At 37.8% G+C, this 23,380-nt stretch overlaps 1 protein-coding gene across 1 annotated transcript; it reads right to left on the bottom strand.

The window, feature by feature from the left end:
- Positions 1–1,634: 1,634 nt before the first annotated feature.
- On the bottom strand, positions 1,635–8,167 carry LOC124304949 (kynurenine/alpha-aminoadipate aminotransferase, mitochondrial-like). The gene is made up of 8 exons (XM_046763764.1): positions 7,847–8,167; positions 6,917–7,104; positions 5,836–6,006; positions 4,658–4,918; positions 3,772–3,951; positions 3,055–3,181; positions 2,693–2,901; positions 1,635–2,599 (listed from the first exon to the last, which is right to left on the bottom strand). Exons 1-8 carry the CDS (start codon positions 7,911–7,913, stop codon positions 2,519–2,521), a joined length of 1,284 nt encoding a protein of 427 aa, XP_046619720.1. The 5' UTR covers positions 7,914–8,167; the 3' UTR covers positions 1,635–2,518.
- Positions 8,168–23,380: the final 15,213 nt, after the last annotated feature.

Here is a 23,380-nt window from a genome sequence, read left to right on the forward strand (position 1 = left end):
TAAACTGGATTTAATCTGTTCAAGTTTGAACGGAGGTGGCTGCTGTATGGTACAGCTGAACAACAGACTGTCTTGTTCATTAGCTGCCTTCGGCATTTGATTAGAGTATCCGAGAATGCTACAACTACCCCTTTATAATAGTGGAACCTACCTTGATTGCTAACCGAATTGTAGTGAAAACTGCAATGTTTAACGAAACTAACGTCACTCTGACTTCCGACTCTTTCGTCGTTTAATTTGGTCTGTTCTCTGATGGATCCAATCGGTTGTGTACTGTTCACCGATATCACGAGGCTTAAGTTCGTAGAGTTGATGTAACGAAACATTCAGGGAAAATTACTATTCGCAATTATGGAATATGAATTTGTAGGAGTCAAGTTTTCAAAATATGGTGTATGCACTGCTTATTTACGGTTTACTGAATTTCCGAGAATGATAAAGTTGCAAAATAAGCACGTTTCCTTAATATACATCGTCGCAATAACGTTACTCACGATAATTTCAACTTACAACGACTCTTTCATTCGATATCGATAGATGACTCGATTCTATTCGACAGGGAATTTGAAAAGATGTTTCAAATCATCGACAGCTTGCCTCGGAATCGCGTAGAGCTTTGAATCAAGAGACCGAAGTTAATAACGTTAACGTAACGAAACAGAGAGGAGCAAAATGACTATTTTGCATTTCATAGCGACTTTGAAGTAGTCAAGTTTTCCAAACATGTGTGTATTTTTTCTCATTGTAATTTACTGTATCTCAGATATTCCTGAAACTGCTAAATAACGATTTTACCGGAAACGTGAATCATTACAATAAGTAATAACCACCTTACCAACTTCAGCTTCGTTTGACTCTGCATGTACCGTTGTTGGTAATTGCACTCTCAAGTAATATGGTCACCGGTGACTTGGAATAGTCGTATTTAAAGCCAATTTGCAACTGACCAGTTAACTGAATCCCCGTCGCATTGTCAGCAGCTGTTTATATTGGTACAGATTAAATTAATCCCCGGTAAATTGTCCGGCTGTTAGGATATTTAGCGGTAAGCGTCTTAGAGTGTAAGGGAGAGAGAGAGAGAGAGAGGGAGAGAGAAAGACTTCCGCCCGCCACTTTTCAAGCGCACGAGATGCAGTCCAGAATTACAATTCTCGTATTTTCGATCACCGCTGATCCTAGTGTTGAACTATTCAAAGTTTGAATTCACGCAAGTGTGCCTCTACCTTTCTTCATCGCTCTCTCTCTTTATTTTTGTTGATTTTTTTTTTATACACATGACGCGCGAATCGGGATTGGAAAATCTGATCGGTGGTTCATCAGTCGAAATTCGTGCACTACACCTCACGCGGATTGTTAAAACATCGTTAATTGATGTGCCTTGACGTCGCTGGTGCAATGGCATTCAGAAATAAAATCTGGATCCATCTGCTCGTCACATCTGACATTTGTGTACCTACAGTGACGGTACGTAATGCAAATTGCAAATGTTTCTCATCGCTTATTCGTGAATATCCGAACTGTTTTACACGCGAGGTTTTTTTCAGGAAACGCACCAGCCGAGCTACTGGCTCGCAACCGCAATCCGTAAATGATTGCATAACGAGATATAAACTTAATATGAATTTTACTCCACGTCAGGATGTGTAATCAATTTATTTTTATTTACATGGCCTTGTGTATACACAGCGACGTATGAAACATCGATCATGTAACAATATAATACAATAAATTAAGTAATAGCTAAACGGGTAAAAAAAAAAAAATATTTTGGAAAGACTAATCTACGGGGTTCAATATTACAATAGTTCGATATCGCAAGTGAACGTTTATTCATTTTTTATTTTATCTTACGTGTCATGCGTAACGCGAGTTACAGGCATTGGTTATCTTTTCTTTTCATTCACGGTAGCTTTCCGTACGTCCCATTAGCCTACTTGTCGCAAAGTACAAATCCACCCGAACGTATAATTCATACTTATTGCTGCCATCTGTCAAATTCATCCTAGAATTGTACACGTAGTTCTCTTCCGTTCCGAACCAAGATTATGGAACAGGGTGAATGAGCTTTTGCCATCCCTTTCAACAAGTCTGACTGTCGGTACCGTTTGAAAGCTCGAAACTCCGCCGAGACTCTCGATACGAAACGTCGTTAGCTTGGGGCTTTGTTTCTGTCGGTAAAGCAGCAACCTTCAAGCTACCCTAATACCTGCTACTTGCGTGTCGAATCTAGGTTGACCGTTTTCTTTTTTTGTGAAACTCGTTTAAGTACTACAAAATATAATCTAATATTGTTTAACGCTTGAAATGATTACTCATGGTGGTGATGAACATGCACCTCGCTTCTACCGCGCGGTCATCACTCGATGATAACAGTGTTTGTCCAACCGCGCGTTTCAACAACCGTTTACGGACATCGCACTGACGGTTGTAAGGGTATATTGGTACCGTACCGACGCTAGAACCAATCTTTTTACCACCAATTGCCGACATTCACATTTTCAGGCATGGGAGTGATCGTCTACACTTCGCCATTCTCGATGTTGTTGTTACTGATCGTCGATAACTCCGCTCTTATCATCTTGGCGAACCTTTCCAGTGCCTGAAATTACGGAAAGCTCACGTTATTGGGATTATTGGGTAAAATTTGCAACCTTTTCTCGGTCTCCTCGCAATTTCGATCGGTAATACGCACCGAATTCATATCCTCGTACGAAGCCTTCGCGAAGCTGGCTCTTATTGCATTGCAGGGCTGACTTGGGTCCGCCATAAACGCTGCGCCTGGCACCAGTAATACTCCGTGGGTAACCCCGCGCTGCATTACCATCCTCCAGGTATCCTTTACCCCTCGGACTTTTATCCAGAGGAAAAAACCCCCGCTCGGTATCGTGAAGTCTGCCAGACCTGTTTAGTCGATTAAACAAAAGACGCTCGTGACACGCTCTTGTGGAATATTTTCAGAACACATTTTGAACGACGATTCCGAGTAACTGCTTAAATCTTGGAAGAATATTCTATTCCGATCGTTTACGTGTGTCAAAATAATCTACGACTTACCGTGAAGGTGTTTCTTTGCCAGAGCTGAAATAACGTCTCTCCGTTTTTTGTAGAATACTCTAATCCTGCGAAAGTGTTCCATAAGCCTGTCGTGTCCCCAGATTTTTAGCAGGTTGTAAACTATAACCTGCGTATAATATGAAAGATTTTTAAGAGTTGTCAATGATCGCGTGTGCGCAAATATTTCGTTATGAACTCTGCACGACATCGACGCAAAGACGTGTCGTGTTGTTGCTCTTTTTCTTTTATATTCTCGAAATAATCTTTATTTCACCGAGAACGGTAAGAACTTCAACTGATTTATCACGTAAAATTATAGAGCATCGAACACGCGTCTGAGGTCGCAGAGTTCGTAAAATAACCCGTGATGCGAACTTTTATCAAACTTGTTTCGTCTTTCTTGGACGTTTCTTTTCTCTCTTTTCTCTTCATTATTTATCATACACGTCTTAGAAATCATCATTTCTTCCTTATCTCTTACAGCCGTACGATTACTGCAATCGGCGTCTTTTCGTGACGCATAAATAAATTGAAGTTTCAATTATACGTTTGACCTTAATATTTGCGATACGGAAAGGCTCGACATCTAACGAGATAATTTCAAAACGAGAGAAAGTGCAATGAGCAAAATTGATGGCTACGATTCGATTAAAAAAATGTAAAAAAAAATAAAAATAAGAGTAAATCAATGCGATCGATTCAAGCATCTCGACGAACCTGTGATATTGTAGGTGCGTGAAGGTGGCTGCTCTGCATGTGAACTTCGATACTGGCTACGAGAGGTGCTGCCGCGGTGATAAAGCCAAGTCTGAGTCCACTGCTCAAAATTTTCGAAAATGAATCTAACCGTATGACTCGTCCCTCCGTGTCCAGGGACAAAAATGACTTTGGAGCTTCCTGAAATTATAATTTGAGGAATATGATTAAAATTAATTCGATGTGCGATCATCAACGGATGAAATTCTTTGATTAAATTTCTCGTATGATGTTACAATTATTATTACGTAATTATCATGTATGTTGCAATTATTTCTTAATCGCTATTCCGCCTAATCTTAATTCTCAACTCATTGCGCCACGGTATAATAACGATAAAAATATCATCTCTGAAATTGCACACACACACAGAAGTGTTCAAATTTTGCAAGATTTACGTGAAACGTGCGATAAAATATTTCCTCAAATAATCTCATCGCCGCTGCTTATCAACTCTCAACTCCAACCTCGCCGTGATAGGTATACAAAAATTTCATCACTTTTTTTCAAGTTTCTCGTGTCGTTAAGTCATTCTTATTTATCGAAATCGTTCGTAATACGTGAATTTAATCAAATCATTCGTTCGATTTTCGAAGCGTATGACTATGAAAGCAAGCTTAATTTCTTTACGAATTCTTTATCAATACCTAAGGAAAAAATACAACAATTTTACGTCGTAAAATTTCAGAGTTTTGAATAGAATTTTCGGTGTCAAAGTAAATTCGTTTTCGCAGCTATTTCGCCAATTCCCAAGATCCAAAGTTCTAAACATCTCGCTAAGAATAGAAGAGTATAAAAAAAATTTGTTAATTTATCAAAAATTCGAGTCCAGATGACGTTCACTTACATCTGTGAAGTACATGTAGTGGTAGGGATCGTCGTCGAGGATGAGGAAATTGTATTCGCAGGCGAGTCTGTAGATATCCTTGCGTCTCTCGAGGGGCAGAACCGACCCTGTGGGATTTGCTCCGGTCGGGTTGATGTACATTATCTTTGGCATCTTTTTTCCCGCGGCTCTACGGCCCTTCAGGATTTCCCTCAGAAGCGCGGTGTCGACGCCAAACGCGTCCTGGGCGACGGGTATCAGCTCCGCCTTGTGCGGTGATAGCTGGTGAAAACGAAACAAAAACAAAAAAAAAAAATTAAACAGCGCAAGGATGATTATTCAAGTGAGGGAAAATTTGTCAGGATTTGTTTTACCGATCCGACAATTTCTTTGTGCAAAAATTATACCACATGGCTTATATTGCAGTTTACGTTTAGTCAATAGAATAATAAACATGTAAGGTACTAATTTTGTTGTTTTGCTGTCGGGTCTTTTTTATTCTCTCGTACATCTCATTCCAGAATATCTGATCTTATGCAAAGATTTACGACGATGATTTTTAGGGGCGGGGTTGAAATTTCGAATTTGAAAAGTTACGAAAACGCCAAATTCTGAACGTTTTTGTGACGAAACTTGGAGTAAAGAAACAAAACTCGGATGAAATATTCATGTTTCGAATGATCCGAAAATCGACGCTCAAAGTTCCGAAAGGACAAAACTGAGAAAATTACATAATCCAAAGTATCGAAATTTCGAATGATCGAAGATTTTCAGTTCTGCGAATTTCTGACTGAGTGAAATTTCGCCACTTTGATCCTTCTCTGTTTCGGATTTTGGATATTTTTATGTTCGGAATCCAGGTGATTCTGATTTTCGGTTTTTCTGAATTTTTACACCCGCTCGTTGAGTAAACTATTACTCTGTGAGTATATGTAAATTTTCGGAATTTTTCTCTTTGGTGACTCGAATTTTCGGAACTTTAATCCGTCGGGTTTCCGACCATTCGAAACTTTGTTGTTTTGTGAAAGTTCGATTTCTTTAATTCAAGTTTCACCATCGAATAATTAGGATTTCGGCGCTTTCGGAACTTTTCAAATTCGGAATTTCAACCCTGCCCCGTTTTCAACGAAGATATCGAACTCTGCAGAAACGCATGTTTTCATTCTATTTGTCGTTTCTTTTTTTTCAGGATCACTTACCACAACTTCTGTACCCGTGTAAAAGGGGTCCTGGACCAGGACGGGATCTCCTGGTCCGACGATCGCTTCGAGAGCCTTGCTGAGTCCATCTTGGCCGCCGGAAACCACGACGATATCCCGGCTTTCCCACAAAGGAGGTGCGTGATTTTTTCTTTGCAGTTCCCTGAGCGCCTGAAATTTCGAATACGCTTACATTTTATAATGTCGAGATTTCTTTTAAAAGCTGATATATAACAGCGATTCATCGATATATATATATATATATAATATATATATTCAAATGGATGTTAATTTTTGCGTATCACCGAAACTCGACGAATTTGACAAGATTTTTTTCACTCTTACGCCACTCGATTTTTCTCTGTCAAAAAAAAAAAACAACAAAAAAAAAAAAAAAAAAATGCCGGAAATATTGGAAAGAAATCGTTCAACTTCTACATTCATGGAAAATCATCATTTTTACTTTTTTATCATCTGTCCGATGAATCAACGATTTTCCATTACGATGTATTCTCTAGCGCTGATTGGGTGAGAAATCAACGTTTCGAAAAGACGTTCAACAATTATTCAGATTTCAATTTCGGGATATCGGAATCGAGTGAAACTGATGACATGAAAAAAAAAAAAAAAAAAAAACCAATCAAACAAACGAGAATATAAATGATCAAAAAATTATCCTCTTTATATTATTGCGAACGTGACGAAATAGCAATAATCGCGTAACACGCAGATGGATTTCGTAATGTTATAGCAGCACAGTTAATACACGCGATACGGTTGACTTCATGCAGATGAAGATAAGAATATTCCAAATACATTCACAAACGCGAATAAAGACGACCGGCAGTCTGCCTTGGATGACGTATTCGCGGGAGAAAAAAAAAATATATTTATAGACATATATGTATCATCCCAACACATGCAGATTATACTGTTGTATGAAAATTTCATTCTTTGGGAGAAAGGAGAAAAAATGGAATTTATTTCTCAGTTTTTTTTTTTTTTTTTTTTTGTAATTCTGGACGCATTTCGACGTCGAAACTCGTAGCTTTTTCACACTGCTAAATGATTTTCCCATTACCTGAAGCAACGGGGGGTATCCTTGACTCGGAATATACTGCAGTGCTGCACCGAGTTCCTCACCTTCGAGGGTAAAACTCGAACCGTCTATAAGTTTGAGGCTTATTTCCGTGAACGGGAATGTCTCTTCGTTCGGCATTCCCTCCGCCAATGAAATCAGCTCCATCGGCGCCGAGTATGCGATTTTTGCTGAAGGGTGGAGGCGAAAAGTTTTAACGAACCGTAGTTCGAAATTAAAAATGAAAAATGAACATTTCTTTTTTAATCCTGTCAGGATGAAAAATCGTATCCAAATCAACGAAAAAAATAATTATCGGCACAATTTTCGGCGGATTATTTTCCTTATTCGAACCGTACAAATGTTTGTTGGTGTAAAAATAATCTTATTTAGAATCGGTTTCTATTATGTTTTTTTTGTTTTTTCGATTATCAATTTAAACAAATCTGTATTCCACTGTTGAAAGTTTCCGTATCTAACTTTCTACACTGTATTGGAAGTTTTATTGGAAACGGAACAGTGAATTTAACCATACGCTTACTGTTTATTCAATCTACAAATAGAATAAATTCACTGTACGATTTAGTAAAGTAGGAAAAAATTCCATGCAAATTTAAGACAGATTTACATCGTATTTTACATCGCTGCACCGAATTTTGTAAATTTGCAACCTGATTTCGTAAATTGACAATTCTTTTGCACAGCAAATGTGTAGTAAATTTACAATAATGTTTGACAGTGTCTGTTGAAAAATATGTTGAAATGATTTGTTTCCTTTTGCTTTTGTATCAAGTCACCGAAATATTGCAAAATGAAGGAGATTCAACCTCTGTAAGGAATCTTGGTTACAATCGAGAGAGAGAGAGAGAGAGAAAGAGAGCTTGATAATGAAAAATTGGATGATTTTGACTAATTTAGGTATAAAATACTCACTCAATTCTCTGGTCGGTGCCGTTCGCCTCCTCTTCGAAACCTCAGTTTTGAACTGTGAATAGTCCATTGTTGGTTAATGATTAGTTTGTCTTCCGCCCTCTTCGATCACTGTATCTTTATCTCATTTCCCCTTTTTCTTATTTTCCCTCAGTTTTCTATCCGTTCATTTTTTGTCAATTCAATTATACGCGGATAACCGTTTTTAATTTCTTACAGTTTTACTCGAATAAAACTCGATCCTTGTTGATGAAAGCTTTGAAATTTGACGCTAGGTGAAGAATCGCTTCGGCTACTTGCTACACTTTATATCGAGTGACTGCCGGTCAAGAATTGACGAGCGCTTTTATATTTCGCGATAGCATGAATATTGCGTCAGATAATCTCGCGTTTATGCTTTGCAAAAAATAAATACAAAATTCATTCAGTTCAATCAAAATTGCACAAGTATGCAAAATTAGCTTTCTGCGGTAAGTGACTTGTTTTTATTCTCTTTTTTTTCCCAGTTTTGTATCCCTTCTTTTTTTTTTCTTTCTTTTCCAATCAAATCTTTTACCAGCGTTGTTATTTTTTCACTCCCCTATCTCTTTTCGTTCATTTAAACGACTGATTTCTTCCTCCTTTTGTTTCATTATCCCTAATTTTCCTCCATATTCTTTTTTATTCCTCTTTTTTTTTTTCTTTTTGCACATGTTTCCCGCCTCGTCTAATTGTATTCATTATTATTTCACGTAGTCGCGCGGCTCTCAAAGTTTCATTATACAACTTGTCTCGAGTGTACAATATAATGTGAAAATTATCTAAAATCAAGAATCGAAGGATTGAACGCCTGACAATTTTTACACAGGATTTTTCCAAAATTTTCACAAATCTTGCAACACTCTCGTCATAATGTTTGACACAAATTTTCTTACTTACAAAATATCCCGCAAACAATCGTATTAGTTTTAGGTTTACATTGTACTTTTTTTTTACTTCGTTTTCAAAACTATATTTCTATTTCTACTAACCCGTGCAACGCGTGTTAAATATTTAATACGACTTTACACGTCTCGCGACTCATCAACACGTGATCAAATTTTACAGCATTCAAATTTAACGATTATTAACCGATCTTTCTCGCAGATATCACAATTCTCTTGCATAATTTTTGTCGGCAGCGGTTTTTTATTATTATTTTTTTTTTTTTTGACTTATCCTAAAATTTTTATCCTCATCTCTTATATATCTCCCCTCTTCGTGCACGATGATTAAGTTCGTAAAATTATCTCCTAATAATAATATATGTTATCAAGTCAATATTGTTATTCAAAGTAAAGTGCGCCGGTACTCTGATTTTCATATCCCATGCCTGTAAAGTGTAACGATTTTATTCCTATAAACGTTTCCCTCCTTTGCATATTCGTACGCCTGTGTATAAATCAATTTCCTTTGAATTGCGCATAATTTCAATATTGGCACACTTTTCTTGTATGCCTCTTATTTTCATTTCTCTCTAATATATCATCGCGTCTCCGTTCGCTGAACTGATGCAAGAATTAGACAAATTTTAGCAGCACGCTCACCCATGCTCCTCGAGAAAACATAAATATTACACTTTGCTCAATACTACTAAGTAGAATAATAAAAAAAAAACCGTCATCAGTAAATATTGATATTTATATCGTTATCATTCGCTACGCGCATAAAACGCAAGCGTTTATTACAGCGTACGTTAAGTTATACACTGATTTCTCTGATCCATTCAAGCCGTATAAAAACAAACTCAAATGCGTGTCATCGTTCCTATTTCGCGTTAATCGTTCAACAATAACGGAAAGATAATATTGAACAATAATGAAGAAAAAAAAAAAAAAAAAATTTCAGTTACACTCGAGCTTTGATTGTTTTTTTTTTTTTCTCTCATCTTTATTTTGAAACGAAAAATATTTTCGCGAGGTCGAAAATGAAGCTGGTTTTGTACCCTTGTTTATGCTTTACGAAGTAAATTATTTTTCTTTTTTTTTTTTTTATCGAAACAATCGATAATCGTGTATAAATTGCTTCTTTCATGCATAAGGCACATAGGTATAGAAATGAGAGGGTGTTTATTGAGCATTGTTTGGGATGCAATATAAATTATCATCGTTATTGTATATCGACAGTGAAATGGGAAAGTTTATGGAAAATACATTTGAAATTTAAATGAAAATTATTTTGCACGCTGTGCGGAGAGCGAGGCGAGGTTGAAATTTTGATTTAGAATATATTACTGATGAGGTTAAATTTATCATCATCGTCATCGTCGTTCACAGCGTTGTAATTATTGCGGCTTTATTACCTGGAGTAAATTGATCCGCAGGTTTTGGTACTTTGACTCGTAGTTTCGATTACGTTTTCTTTTTTTTTCTTTTTTTTTTTTAAAACCTTTTTTACGCAGTACAAATCATCAACAGTGAAACTTTGACCGATACTATTGCGAATATATTATATACATATACACTTAATGCCATTACCAATTTAATGTCATTGTGCCGAAATGATAATCTTCAGTTTAATCTCAACATACGCCCGATGCTTTATACTTTCATTTCTGCATTATAATTATTAATTACGTAGATAACCGTGTAATACCTACATTCGCAAAACGGAGCTCGTACGAATTTTGCGAGTCGCCGACGAATTTCGTATTCAGCCCTGCAGTGCTACCAACTTAATTTGCGGCCGAAAAATTTCAAACGCGAAATAGCCGGTTTTTCTACGCAACCGTCGAAACCAGTTCCGAAAGAACTATTCAACGGTTATAAAATCACCGAAACCGATACGCAATATCCGTTGGACACATGCGGAAGAAAATGAAACATCGCAAAAAAGTGTGCGAACGAAACGAGTGTACGAATGAGAAGGAAAGAGACGGCGCAAAGAAAATGAGGAAAATCAAGAGGATGAAATATATTCACGGGAAATCTGAGCTCGGCCCTTAATTACCCTAAAATTGCTTCGCATCAATTCTTTAACCAGATTACCCGTCTAGACTAGCTTCCAGCTTGGCGGTAGATATGAGCCGGTGCAGTTTGCGATATCCGTAAAATCCTCCGGCTTTTTCACCCCCCCCCATGAATGCATCTAGCTTGAGAGGTGAAAAAGAAGCATCACCTTCGCTTCCTCACTTTTCGTTCCTACAGCTGTACAGGGTGTCCCGGAACTAAGTGACCAAACCGATAGGGATAATAGAGGATGTCTAGCCGAGTAAATTAACCGGAAGTACATGCGGTATCCAAAGACTGGTTGAAAATCGTGTTTCAACGACTGGTTTCTGTGATAAAATCACACGCATTATCAAATTTCAATTCACTCGCATTGTCGATTATCATATTCTGTTACTAAAACCAGTCGTTACGAGACTTTTAGTCACACAACTTTCAACTCTATATTTTTTTTACCCGAATTCTGTTACTCGGGGGTTTTTCGGCTCGCTGATCGCGAATGTGAAGTCGGAATTGGGGTTGTTTTTAAATCCAAAATGGCGGATCCAATGCGGTGGATACGAAGTCGAAAAACCTGTCAAAATTCTGACCGAAACATGTTGTACTCGGGGGTTTTTTTTTGGGTTATACGAATTACGAAATTGTTGCGGGACGAGTTGCGCCTAATCATTAATCGAACGAAAACTACAACTCGTCCCATAGATTTGCCGGAAAGAGAGCGATACTTTGGACGGTTAAGCGAGGTGAACGCTGAATATGAATAAAATGTCACTTACTTTACGTTTATTTAGTACCCAATACGGGCTGCGTGAAAGCGGGCAGTTGAAGATTGTCTTTTTGTTTATTTGTTAAGTTTATTGAATTAGTTTTCGGCCAGATTTAGGGTAGCAAAGAAAAAATAATATTTATTGTCATTTTAACGTATACCAATGCGATTTGGACATGTGCGAGAGATTTTGTACAACTAATATGGTTGAGCAAAACCGAACGATTTGAAATTTAGCGTTCTCTTTGAACACAAAGTCTGAAGCATGCTTACTGAACTCCAAATTTGAAGTAAATGTCTTCTAGAACGTACGACCTGAAGTTTTGAAGTTCTAAAGTGAAGTCAAAAACTGTCGTACGTAACAGACCCGAAGTTCTCAAGTGAAGCGATGACAAAGTGAAATCCGTCGAACGGGATTCTCTCCTAGAATATTGAGACTAAGCGGAAGTAACACCTGATTGGTTACCCGTTATTTGAGAAGGCAGGAATCAATCGGAAAGAATGAAATATATTTTTAGTTACCGATTGGTGAATATATAAAAGAACGGAAATGCCCCTTGATTGGTTCTCCACGGTTTCCGGAAGGTAGGACCAATCAGGGAAAAGATAAGATATTTAGTAAATTCTAATTCGTTAGTCTTTCGCTCGTCCCGGGGCCCAGGGTAGTGGGACAGCTATGCCCGTTATACGCTCGCAGGTAAAAACCTCTCGTCTCTTGTTCATAATTGCCAATAACTAATCGATGGTTTATTGCCCTGCACGTGAGCGCCAGATGTCTAATCCTGGAAAATAACCTTCTGGTATTTTCGGGCATTTACTTTAGTGGTATGACTTCGCGGAGTGCATCCTTGTTGTCGACGGCAGAGTCGACTGGTGTTCAACATAGGAACTTCAGCGGTCAGGAGCGTACATACCTATACGCAAAATCATTTACGGTGCCTTCGGGGTCACAAATTTCGGAAATTTTCTTTCTCGAGAATATGTGCAGAACATTAATTCTTTGGTATCAAAGACTGATTCAGTTTTAACATCGTATTGTTTTTTTTTTTTTTTTTTTTTTTTTTTTTTTTGCAGTCATTTCTGTGTTGTATTCCGGAACAGAAAAACTACTTCACATTTTATCGACGCATGTAACAGCACGATCGATTCAAAAGTATATAAGCCGATAACAAACTTGTTGACGATTTATAGCAATAATTGCTTACACAGAGATATATGTCATTATTCGACGTAATAACGCAGCCTTACAATGGTCTTTGAAAAGAATAGGATTACCAAATAGATCCATCAATATTTCAAATAGAACGGAAGTACGCATGTATGTTAGTGTCGAAGTATATGGGATAATTTAATTGTCAATTTTTTTGGTGGTAACCGAACTGTAATTTTTTTTTTTCAAAAATTTCGCTCCACTTTTTGCCAGAATAAAATCTTTCTCAGCGATAAGGCTGGAACGTGAACGTTTTTGATACGGGACGATGAGCATTCCGGTACGACTGTAAGGATTAACTGGTCGTATCTCGCGAACACGTTTTTTGAGTCCATATTCTCTTTAGGTTAATTTAATCAGCTCGAACGCCTCCACGATCCCTGTCAGTTAGTTCACTTAGTTCTGGGACACCCTGTACACATGTATCTCTCTCCGAGGTACAAAAATAGCCGCCATATCCTATCCTATATCCTATCCTAGACTGTCCTATCCCATCTCACTGCGCGCGGAGAAATGGGAAACGAACTTCGATGGGGGAAAAAAAAAATGAAAAGAAAAAAAAAAAAAACGTGCAGCTCAGAGCAGATGCGAAAGGTGGAAAGTGAATTGATTTTCTCCTCAGAATTCCCTCTGCATTAACTACCATACATGCATCTGTGCATATGAAGCCAGAATTTACCCGATTGCTTATTAAGAAGTCACGGGCGAATGCTGTAGAAATTCTTTTCGTTTTTTTTTCTTTCTTTCTTTCTTTTTTTTTTTTTTTTTCATCCCGCAATCCGTTGAAAATATTGACTCGGGAAGAGAAGATTGCGAGAAAATTATCGGTTCAATGTTTTCTGAACGAATTATCGTTGCTGACATTCGTTATTGGAATAAAATTGATATTTTGAAAGTTTACGAACTGTATAAAGTTTAATGGAACTTTGCAATTTAGCGCCAATAACTTTTAAGCCATATTTTCAGGCTTTGATACGGTGATTATAATTTTATCTTTCCGTTGCGTTAACATTACTAACTTCAGCCTCGTGAAAACAAAATTTCGAAACATTTTTACCGAGTCTAGTTAATGCGTTGAAACGAATATCAAGATTCTTTTGAGGCAAATTTTTAAACAGTTTTCGTAAACAAATTCTATGACTGTTTTTTTTTCGGTTTCTCAATTGAACAAATAGCGTTTTACCAATAAAAACGAATTATTCTTGAAGACAATATTCAAAATTCTTTATTCGCTCGAAGAAATACTCGATTCGCTATATTTGGATGCAGTTTTGGATTTCTTGGAATTAAGAAAATCAGTTGCCTCGTCGAATCTCTTCTATCTGTGTATTATAAATTTTAATCTCTCTCTCTCTCTCTCTCTCTCTCTCTCTCTCTCTCTCTCTCTCTTTGTGAAATATTTTTATCTTCAATTTACGTTTATTCTTATTTTCGTTTCTATCTTTACTTGTAATTCTTTCATCACGATGTTGCGTTATTATTTACTCGTTGGAATATTTTTCGATTACTTGTCGCATCTGTTGTTATCATAATATGTCAAATTTTCGTATTCTTACGTACAATTCCGTAGCTTTATTAAGACGACGACGAGACATCCGGTCGTTACTCAATTTGCACGTAATTCGCGATACGGTGAATTGTGAAATATCGTAGCCCGATGAGGCAACGTCCGATATTCGCATCATAACTGCTGTCAAAGTGTCAGGATTGCTAAAAAATGTAACTGCGCGTTACATATCGCACAAAAAAATATATATCGACGCAGCATGACGACAGATTGTACGGACGTTGCGTGTTTCCGAAAGATATTATATCTTACGTGTAAGTAGGCAATGGCCACTAAGCTAAAAACAATAATAATAATAATAATGCATCGATTAATCGAGTGGAAAAAAATAATCGAACACGACGCGCGATTGAGTCGGTAAGAAATTAATGGATTATTTCGTACCATTTTGAAACGATGCATAAGAAACCAAAATTTCGTAAATTTCGGTACGTAGTTTTAATAACGGAAAAGTTCTTTGATAATTAATAGTTTGATTAAAACTATTTTTCAATTTCAGGTAAAAAAATATTCATTTATCTTTCACTTGTCATTTATATTAAATAGGTACTTGGTAAGTAAGAGAATGATAATGATTTATACTTTAATCATATTAATTGATATTGTATCGCGTCGTTTACGGGAGTAAAAAACAAAAACCGATCGCGAAGAAAAAGTAATTGAATCGGTCGATTAATCGAGTTTGAAAAATAATCGATTTAATCGAAAACTATGTGTTTTTTTTTTTTTTTTTATCAATCTTAGTGTACATCGTGTACCTGAAACCAGTTCTGAGGATCAGCTTATGTTAAACCAGTTGAGCTGCATCGCGATCGACTTGGTATTAATAAATTGCTAGAAAGAAAATTGATCGAGATGAGATGTACCTACGAAAGATTTTCACTGAGAACGAAGAAATTCATTACGAAGATGGAAAATTGACTTAAACGATCGAATATTAGCTTTTCCCACAGCTCCGCTCATCTCTCTCCTCCCTCTCCTCGAGTCTTTCTACTTCCTCCGCGATTATCAATCCCCGCGAAATACTTGAGCGGGATATTCAGCTCGCGCCAATTCCGAACTCATTCCGATTCTACGATTATACCTGTAATCGACTTTCCGACATTTGCGTCGCATAGGATCAGAAATTTTACATGTTTTTTAAAATTTCGCTAACAGTGCATTACGTTCGTAGTGGAATTAAAATTGAAGTAGGATTTCGAAAACTCGTCACGAACATAACTTCGTTATTTCGCTGGACTTGACGTCCCGCAGATATAATACTGATCAAGAGATGTAGAAAAAATTTCAATAAACCTGGAATCCGCGTGAAATTTTTGGGTCAATCGAGAAATTTTATCCTCATGTTTAGCGAATTTTCACGACAATTTATACCCACACTGCAATTTTATATATATTATATATATCTGAATGTCGTTAAACAGCGTAAGGAAATAAAGAAATACTCATATTTTGCAAATGAAATTCTTTCGAAATCATTCCAAAATTGTGGAATAGCGATTCTTTTTCAAAGTTCATATTTTTCGCGCGTGTCTCTTCTTTCCAAACACTCGAACTATAAATCAGAGGAAAAAAAAACCAAAAAAATTGTTCCTCAAATATTTCGACGCTTACGCAAGATTAGAATTATACGGAAAAAAAAAATTTTCAACCTAAAACTGTTCGGCAGCCTCTTGGTAAAATAAATAAAAAAAAAATAAATAAATAAGCAAACAAATATCACCAGACGAAAGCTAACTCGGAAAAGTATATTTTTCCTTTTTCCACCAACAAACAAAAAAATATGTGACGTTGAATCGAATATCTACAATACCTATCTGTAAGTCGTAGAGAATTTGCAATGGGCGAATAGGTGTAAAAACTTGGAGTAGAATGCAGGAAATGTTCGATGCGATTGGAAAAGTTGGAGGTCCATCTCCTGACGGGAGATTGTCTCGCGGCGAGGAAAGCAGGAAGGGAGTAAAGATCCCTGGTTGGCAGAAGCTGGAACACTAATAGATATTACCCAGGGATTATGAATTATCCGGTGATTATTCTGAAATTTCATTACCTCCCCCAAGGGAGAAACGACGCCCTTCACCCTTCACCCTTCTGTTTCTGCAGCCTCTTCTTCAGCAACGCCTACGTCTTTACACCTTGTACCCACAATTCTCTATCTCCCTCTTGGCACAACTAATACCTGCAGAAAGCGCTGACTGTGATCATAAAGCTGGCGACAAATCGAGCAGTGGATGTCTCTAAGATTTCCTGGGAAATTGAAACGTTAAACTGTTTATACCGTTGCAGGTTCTAAGAGATTTTAATAACTAAATCCTCGTCAGCCTTGCGTTGTATCAGGTACTCGTACTCGTCCGCGGATATAGTTTGCGGAGAATTTTTGCTGCTTGTTTTAGTCGACGTTACCTTATTCTTTGTTCCTTTTTTCTGCTAGGTCGATTCAATATGGCGCCGGAGTAACGAATCAGCTGATATTTTCGATCAATTTTTCAGCCAATTACAAAGAATCACGAAGCACAGAGAATGTCGCGCGATTCGTGAGATCCTCGGTTTTTCACACCAAGTCTGTTCGGACTAAAAAACACGGCGAAAAACAAGTTTTACAATTAAATACGACGCCATTTATGCACAGGAATATCCGCCGCCAGATGGCGTCTCCGTTACTTTGGATACGAATGATGAAATTGCTGGCTGCAGACACTCGGGTGGAAAACGGATTTGTGAAAAAAAAGAAAAATAAACAAAAAAATTCTCTCCTTCTCTTCGCGTTCTCGGCTTCCTCTTCTCACTTCTTTTTTTTTTTTTTTACCGCCGCTCCTCTTTGAACTCGAATACAAATCGTACAATGCCAGAGAGTTTTTCCAGCACGGTTACAGAGATTCCGAGTCTCTTCGGAAGGCCACACACACAAACGTAAAAACTTCGGGCACACGGCTCAGTGAATTTCTCACCGCAGCCTAATTGCCCGGCCCCATGCAGAGGCCGGCATTATTCGAGGTGTCAAAATACTTTTTTTCAACCTAACCGTACGGCCCGCGATGCATATACACGTTTTGTAAGCGCACCCCTAATCCAAAGGACGTTTCTTTCTCCACGTACTTAAATAGTATTATACGCTCTGCGGACAAAGATTATATTCTTCGTCTCAATCGGAGCTGAAATGACAATACGCGAAGAGCGACTGTGACATACAAATATAATACACCATAGGTATGAACCGACTTGAGTTTTGCGTTCTCATTCCAAACAGGAGAAAATCGAACGTGAAAGAATGGTTTGATTCTTAATTTTTTTTTTTTCGTCTTGCTGCTTATAGAATTGTACGATTCTCAATTTTTTAAATTCCTATTTTCTCGGATATTTCGTTTTTCAGTATATGATCGAAATTGTTGGTGCTTGGGTGAGAGATTTTTTTTTATAAGATTCATCTTTTTTACATACACAGTTTCTCATTAATCTTTGCTAATCGAAAATGTCTTCTCTTGTTCTCGAGGAAAGGCAGTATCGAAAGATTGAGATTTTTCGTTAAAATAATCTGAACTACTGTATTCGTTTGTTCCTGTTTAGTTTGTCTATTTCATAAATGTAAAAGAAAAAAGTACTCGGACACGGGTTTTCAAGGGTGAATGAAAACTGGTTCGAAAACCTTGGTAAGAAAACTTGACATTTCAATGCGTTAGGATTAGTTGTATTGTTTTGTAATTTACTCGGATCGTACAGGCAACAACAAGAGCTCGTATGAAAGCTTTTTGTACTTGATAATTTATCTTGTTCTGTATATTAATTGACTTTTAATGTCGGTCTATTAGCAATCGTTCAGCTTGGTTCAATAGTTCGTACGATACGCGATTTATAATTATCGCACAGTGATTTATTACAATTCACGTACACGTATTTTACATTCATACACGTTCGTAAACAACAATAATATATGGCTCGTGTTTTATCGCCGATTAGGCTTCAAGATTTATGCGCGAGTCCAGTCTATATTCGAATAATAATGATAAGCGTATTTTTACTCTTTCATATCTAATATACAAAGGTGCGGCAATAATCATTGAATGACGTAGAAACAATATTCGTAACAACGAATTATCATCTTCTTTCTTTCTTCCTTTCCTTCCATATTTCTCTTCTCAATGCCCCCGCGTTTGGTTATTTTTCAATTAGTCGATTCGGATCCCGATATCTGACTTAATTGTACGAAATGAGCAAAAATCAACGTGTAACAAGTTAATCGTAACGAGTTTCTTGTTATTCGCGAGGATTTGTTGAAAAAGAAAAACAACATCAAGGTTTTTCTCTCCCTCATCTTCTTGGCGTTGTTGTTTAATTTTTTTTTTTTTTTATACCCATGGTCGAACGAAGCTAAAAGAAATTAAGACGGAGAGAGAGAAAATATTGTCAAGTTGTTGAAAATCATTCATGATGCAATCTGCGGCAGGTAATCTTTTAACGGCGGAATGCGACCCGTGCAACAGAGGGTCGTGGTCGACCTTTGAGGTGAAATTTACTTAGCGCCGCCTTTTCCTGCAACTTCTTTGGGATAACCGAGTTACGCCGAAGGCTCGATAATTACTGATAACTCGGGGTTAAGTTAGTTAAGACGCTCGTCAGAACCGCGCGGATTTGGCGACCGCGTCGCCGGCCTGGCTTTTTGAAGAGGGGGGGGGAGGGGGGGGGGGGGGGGAATAACTGATATATTTGATTATCGCTGGATATTCTCAAACCAGTTTCGCTTATCGCTCGCTGCTTTTTCTCCCCTCTGTATTTCTTTCCTTAATTTTTTCCTCATCGTGTATCCGGTAGCATCCATTTTGCAATTTTGTAAATTAAGGCGAAGGGGATTGATCGTTATTAAAATTGCAAACTCACGGTTAATTTTATCGCGGTACAGTGAGCAATTTTTTTTTTTTGAAACATCATTGATGCAATTCGATAGGCAACTACGTGTGATATCGTGCAATGTTGTTGATTAAAATTTTAAGGCTGTTTGTTGTTTGTTTATTTCTTTAACGTGATTGATTTTAACGATGACAGAGAAACGTCTGAAAAGTACGAAAGAAAGGAGACTAGAATTCAGCCAAGTTTTAGTCCCAACGCTCAAGACGATAGAAATTTGTATTAGGTATAATGACTTTCTATACCAATAATTGACGCGATCATTTTTTTTTTTTTTTTCTAAAACTATCAAATTCGTACAAAGATCGTTTTGAATTTTTCCATTTCTGAAAATATTTTTACCACAGCTTTTTTAACCGATTAAACATTCGTTGAAGAACGAAAAAGAAAAAAAAAAGTCCTTCGAGATACGCGGACAATGTTTTCAATTGCGTTTCGATTTTCCTTCGATATTTATTGCAAAAATTAAATAACAAGAAAAGCACTCACTTTATCGTATATCGTTTACGATAAATTTCATCATCGCATTTGCACAATGATTCGGTCATCTGTAACAGACATTTTCTAACGAGATTTTTAGTCTGCCAACACGAGGTCATTTCGCAAGGTCGATTATTGCGTAATCCCGATGTGTTGTACATTATACCTCAGCGTTTTATTTATAAATATTATGCAATTAACTACATAATATACACATGGTTTTAATTTCCTGCATAACCCCGCTTACGCATACAACGATCAGGGTTATCTCGGATACACGCGTTCGTAACTTTTTTTTCAAAATTTAAAAAATTGCGTATCCATTTTTTCATCTCATTTTCTTTTTACTTTTCAATCCGGCGCGTCAGCCGCACTTTAACGGCGCGCGAAGTCCTCCTAATTACGCGGACGTTATTATACGCTTAAGCGTACGCGGAGCAAGGCGAGGCCCAATTATCGGTAATTGCGTAAAGATGTCAGGAGGTAACCGGATTTCGACGGTCAGAAAAGCCGCATTGTATTCTATCCTCCACTGCGCGAGGGTCGACTCTAAGCTTCTGCGCGCGTCAAAATTGGGGACCCATCATTGTTTGCTCGACGCATCGTCAAAATACCTTGGCCCTTAACCGCACGAAACCTAAACCCTCCCTTCGGGCTTTTCGACCCGCCTCGTACGTACCCCGCGCTGATGTATCCTCAGCAATTAAAATTGCGTGAAACAATTTCATCTCTTCTATTCACCTATTCTCCACTTCCCGTTCTACGAGCCTTTCATCCCCTGTACTTCCATATTTTCGTTTTTGCTTCATACGGGCTTTTTTTCTTTTTTTTTTTTTTTTTTTTTTATTACTACACCCCGTGCGAAATTTTTTGCCAACTTTTAGCTAATTTCCACAAATATTCAACTTCTACGTTAATAAATATTTAGAAAGCAAAAATCACCGACGCACTGAGAAACAAAAAAAAAAAGAAAAAGGAAAATCTGCGAAGAATTAAGAGCTGACAAATTGTGGCTTTGTAAATTTCTGATAAAATAACAGAAATGCATGAAGCATAAATAAATATTGTTGAAAACTAAACGCGTTAACGTACGTTTCAAACGTCGTCAAGATTCTCCTCGTTTCAGCGATCGTTATAAAAGTTGACAACAACTTTCAGTGGTAACTCTATAGACTTTACAAACTTCGTAATAAAACCGGAAATGGAATATATCTCGAAGATTTTTAAAAGTTTTTCGTAGCAAGTTATGCGTCGTAAACTCGTGTCAGATACACATAATGTGAACAAAATTTATTTCGAATCGAACAGTTTTACATCTGTTAGAAAACACAACGCTGTTGCTGGAAGGCAGAGAGAGAGAGAGAGTTTGTGAAACGAGAAAATTTTGACGATGATTCAATTACCATGTTCTTTCGGTAAAAGAAAAAATAAATGATGAATGAAAATTTGTCACTCAATCGTTGGTACAACGGGTAAAGAATTAATTGCGATTTCCTGAGAAGAGGAAGAGCGTAGAATAAAAGAAAAAAAAGAACAAAAATTAAAACAATACCGAAAATAAATGCCCAAGTCGATGATGGAATATGAGATTAAACCGCGGGGAGTAGACAAAATTGAGAGTAAGAAAAGGGGGAAGGGATGGTTGGGGGGGGGGGGGGGGAGGTAAGTTGGGCTGGGTAACGAAAAGAGAAAGAACAACAAAAAAAAAAAAGGAAGGAGGAAATCACTCCATAACTAAGGCCACGGAGGAATAGGGAATGAAAGTTTGTCGTGCCGTGAAAACTCGTTTAAAGATGAAAGAGGGTCTAACGACTTATTTTCGATACAAGAAAAAGTTAACGGCACTTGTTCACTCCGCAAAACGGGGGCGACGGGAGGAGAATGAGACAGAGATAGAGAGAGAGAGAGAGAGAGAGAGAGAAGAGCCATGGTTCCCTGCGGGCTGGAGGGAGGGTTGGAATTAAGAGGGGAAAGGGGGCGTTCAAGTTATCGCGCGATTCGCTCGAGGGGGAGTCAAACAGAGCACAACAGTTGCGCGGACGATTCGATCAAATTGCCATGTCAAAACGACGCGAAATGGGATTGATGTAATTTGGTTAACCGTCCCTCATTGTAAACGGGCGTTTAACTTGCGCGGGGCCTACATTCACCGCCAGCGCCGCCTGGCGGCTCGGAGAAACACGCCGGCTTGACGACGCTGCGGACGCTACGCTACGCGCCGAGACGGAGCGAGTGAGAGCGCGAGGGGAGGGGGAAAGTACAGGGGCCGATTCTAACGAGTCGTGAAGTCAGGCTAAATGACCAACAACCCCGGCCAAGCGGGCCCGACGACGGATACCGTAAGCCGAAACGCTCGTCCCGCGATCGGGAAAATTTGATAACCGAACCCCTGGAACAATCACGTAACCATTATATAACCCTGAGGTACTACAAACTTCATTAAATTTCCATTCCGACGGCCTGCGCAACGTTTGCTCTTTAAGCTCTATTCGCTGACAATCAATTACACTCGACGACGGAACTGGAGAGAGAGAGAGAGAGAGAAAGATATGTACGCGAATTGAATAAACCTACGCAAATTTCGTTACTTCGCACTTTTGGCTATGGTAATAACTAGCTTCGCGGTTATTCGTCGCGAGCTCATATGGCTTGGGTTTTATCGTTCATCCAAACTTTGGTGTGTTTTAGAAAGCGATGGTCTCGATGTGGCGGATTTGTTAGCTTTAGATTAGCGCGAATTTAGCGCGAAAATTGAGATTATGGTTAGTTATCGAGCAATGTTTGGGGGGTATTGAAAAGTTGATGTTCTCGGTCGTGTCATATTTTTAAATAACGTTAGAAATAGAAACGAATGGCGATACAATGACACTTAGGAATCATGACGCGTGACATTTTACAACGCATTTTCTTATCCGTAATTGTTACAGTCGATTGAAAATTATCGAGGAAAGAACTGATTCTCGAATTTGGACAATCAAGGAAAAATCAATGAATTTAAATTTTCAACTTTTGGAACATGCCGGCCGTTTTGAAAACAATCGTTTGTTTTCTATCGAAATGTTATCGATCAAATCGCTCAATTTACAAAACGTTTTCCATCATTTATCAATTTTCAATTTTACGAATTTCTAGCCGAGGGTCTACCTCCGTTGTTTCCTTCATATTTTCGAACGATTTTTGAGTAACGGGTTAAAATTATAATTTGACACTCGTTGATATACGCCGATGATAAAATACGAGGAATACGATAGAGACACGTGTGCAAAACGACGATACGAACAAAACGTTGGGGAAATTGAAATTTTATATGTAGGTATCTGTTACGCGACAACCGAACAAAGAGTTGAAATATAATTTTGCGAACAGGTAACAACTATATATCTCATCCGTCTACATCGATAAAATTGTAACATTACTCTGAATTGGCCATGAAAAATATGCATGGCGCGTGTGTGTATCAACCTGGGAAAAAATGGTGGCAGCTGAAAAAGAAGTGTAAAAACGACGAGGAAGACCAAGATAAAAAAAAAAAAAAAAAAAAACAGCCGAACAAAATGTGAATGTCAATTTATATTCATTCGTCGTCGCTTCCACCACCAGCGGCAGCAGTGAAACGGCAAATTCAATTCCGCAATATCTTTACAAAGAG

This window comes from Neodiprion virginianus, chromosome 5, assembly GCF_021901495.1.
Source record: "Neodiprion virginianus isolate iyNeoVirg1 chromosome 5, iyNeoVirg1.1, whole genome shotgun sequence".
NCBI classification, from domain to species: domain Eukaryota; kingdom Metazoa; phylum Arthropoda; class Insecta; order Hymenoptera; family Diprionidae; genus Neodiprion; species Neodiprion virginianus.

What these genes read in the sequence shown, in the direction of transcription:
- LOC124304949 (XM_046763764.1), bottom strand. Translation starts at nt 7,913, where the DNA reads ATGGACTATTCACAGTTCAAAACTGAGGTTTCGAAGAGGAGGCGAACG. An exon ending in ACACGGGTACAGAAGTTGTG is followed by an intron (nt 4,919 to 5,835) that starts GTAAGTGATCCT and finishes CGTTTTCACCAG; the next exon opens with CTATCACCGCACAAGGCGGA. An exon ending in GGCAAAGAAACACCTTCACG is followed by an intron (nt 2,902 to 3,054) that starts GTAAGTCGTAGA and finishes TCGACTAAACAG; the next exon opens with GTCTGGCAGACTTCACGATA.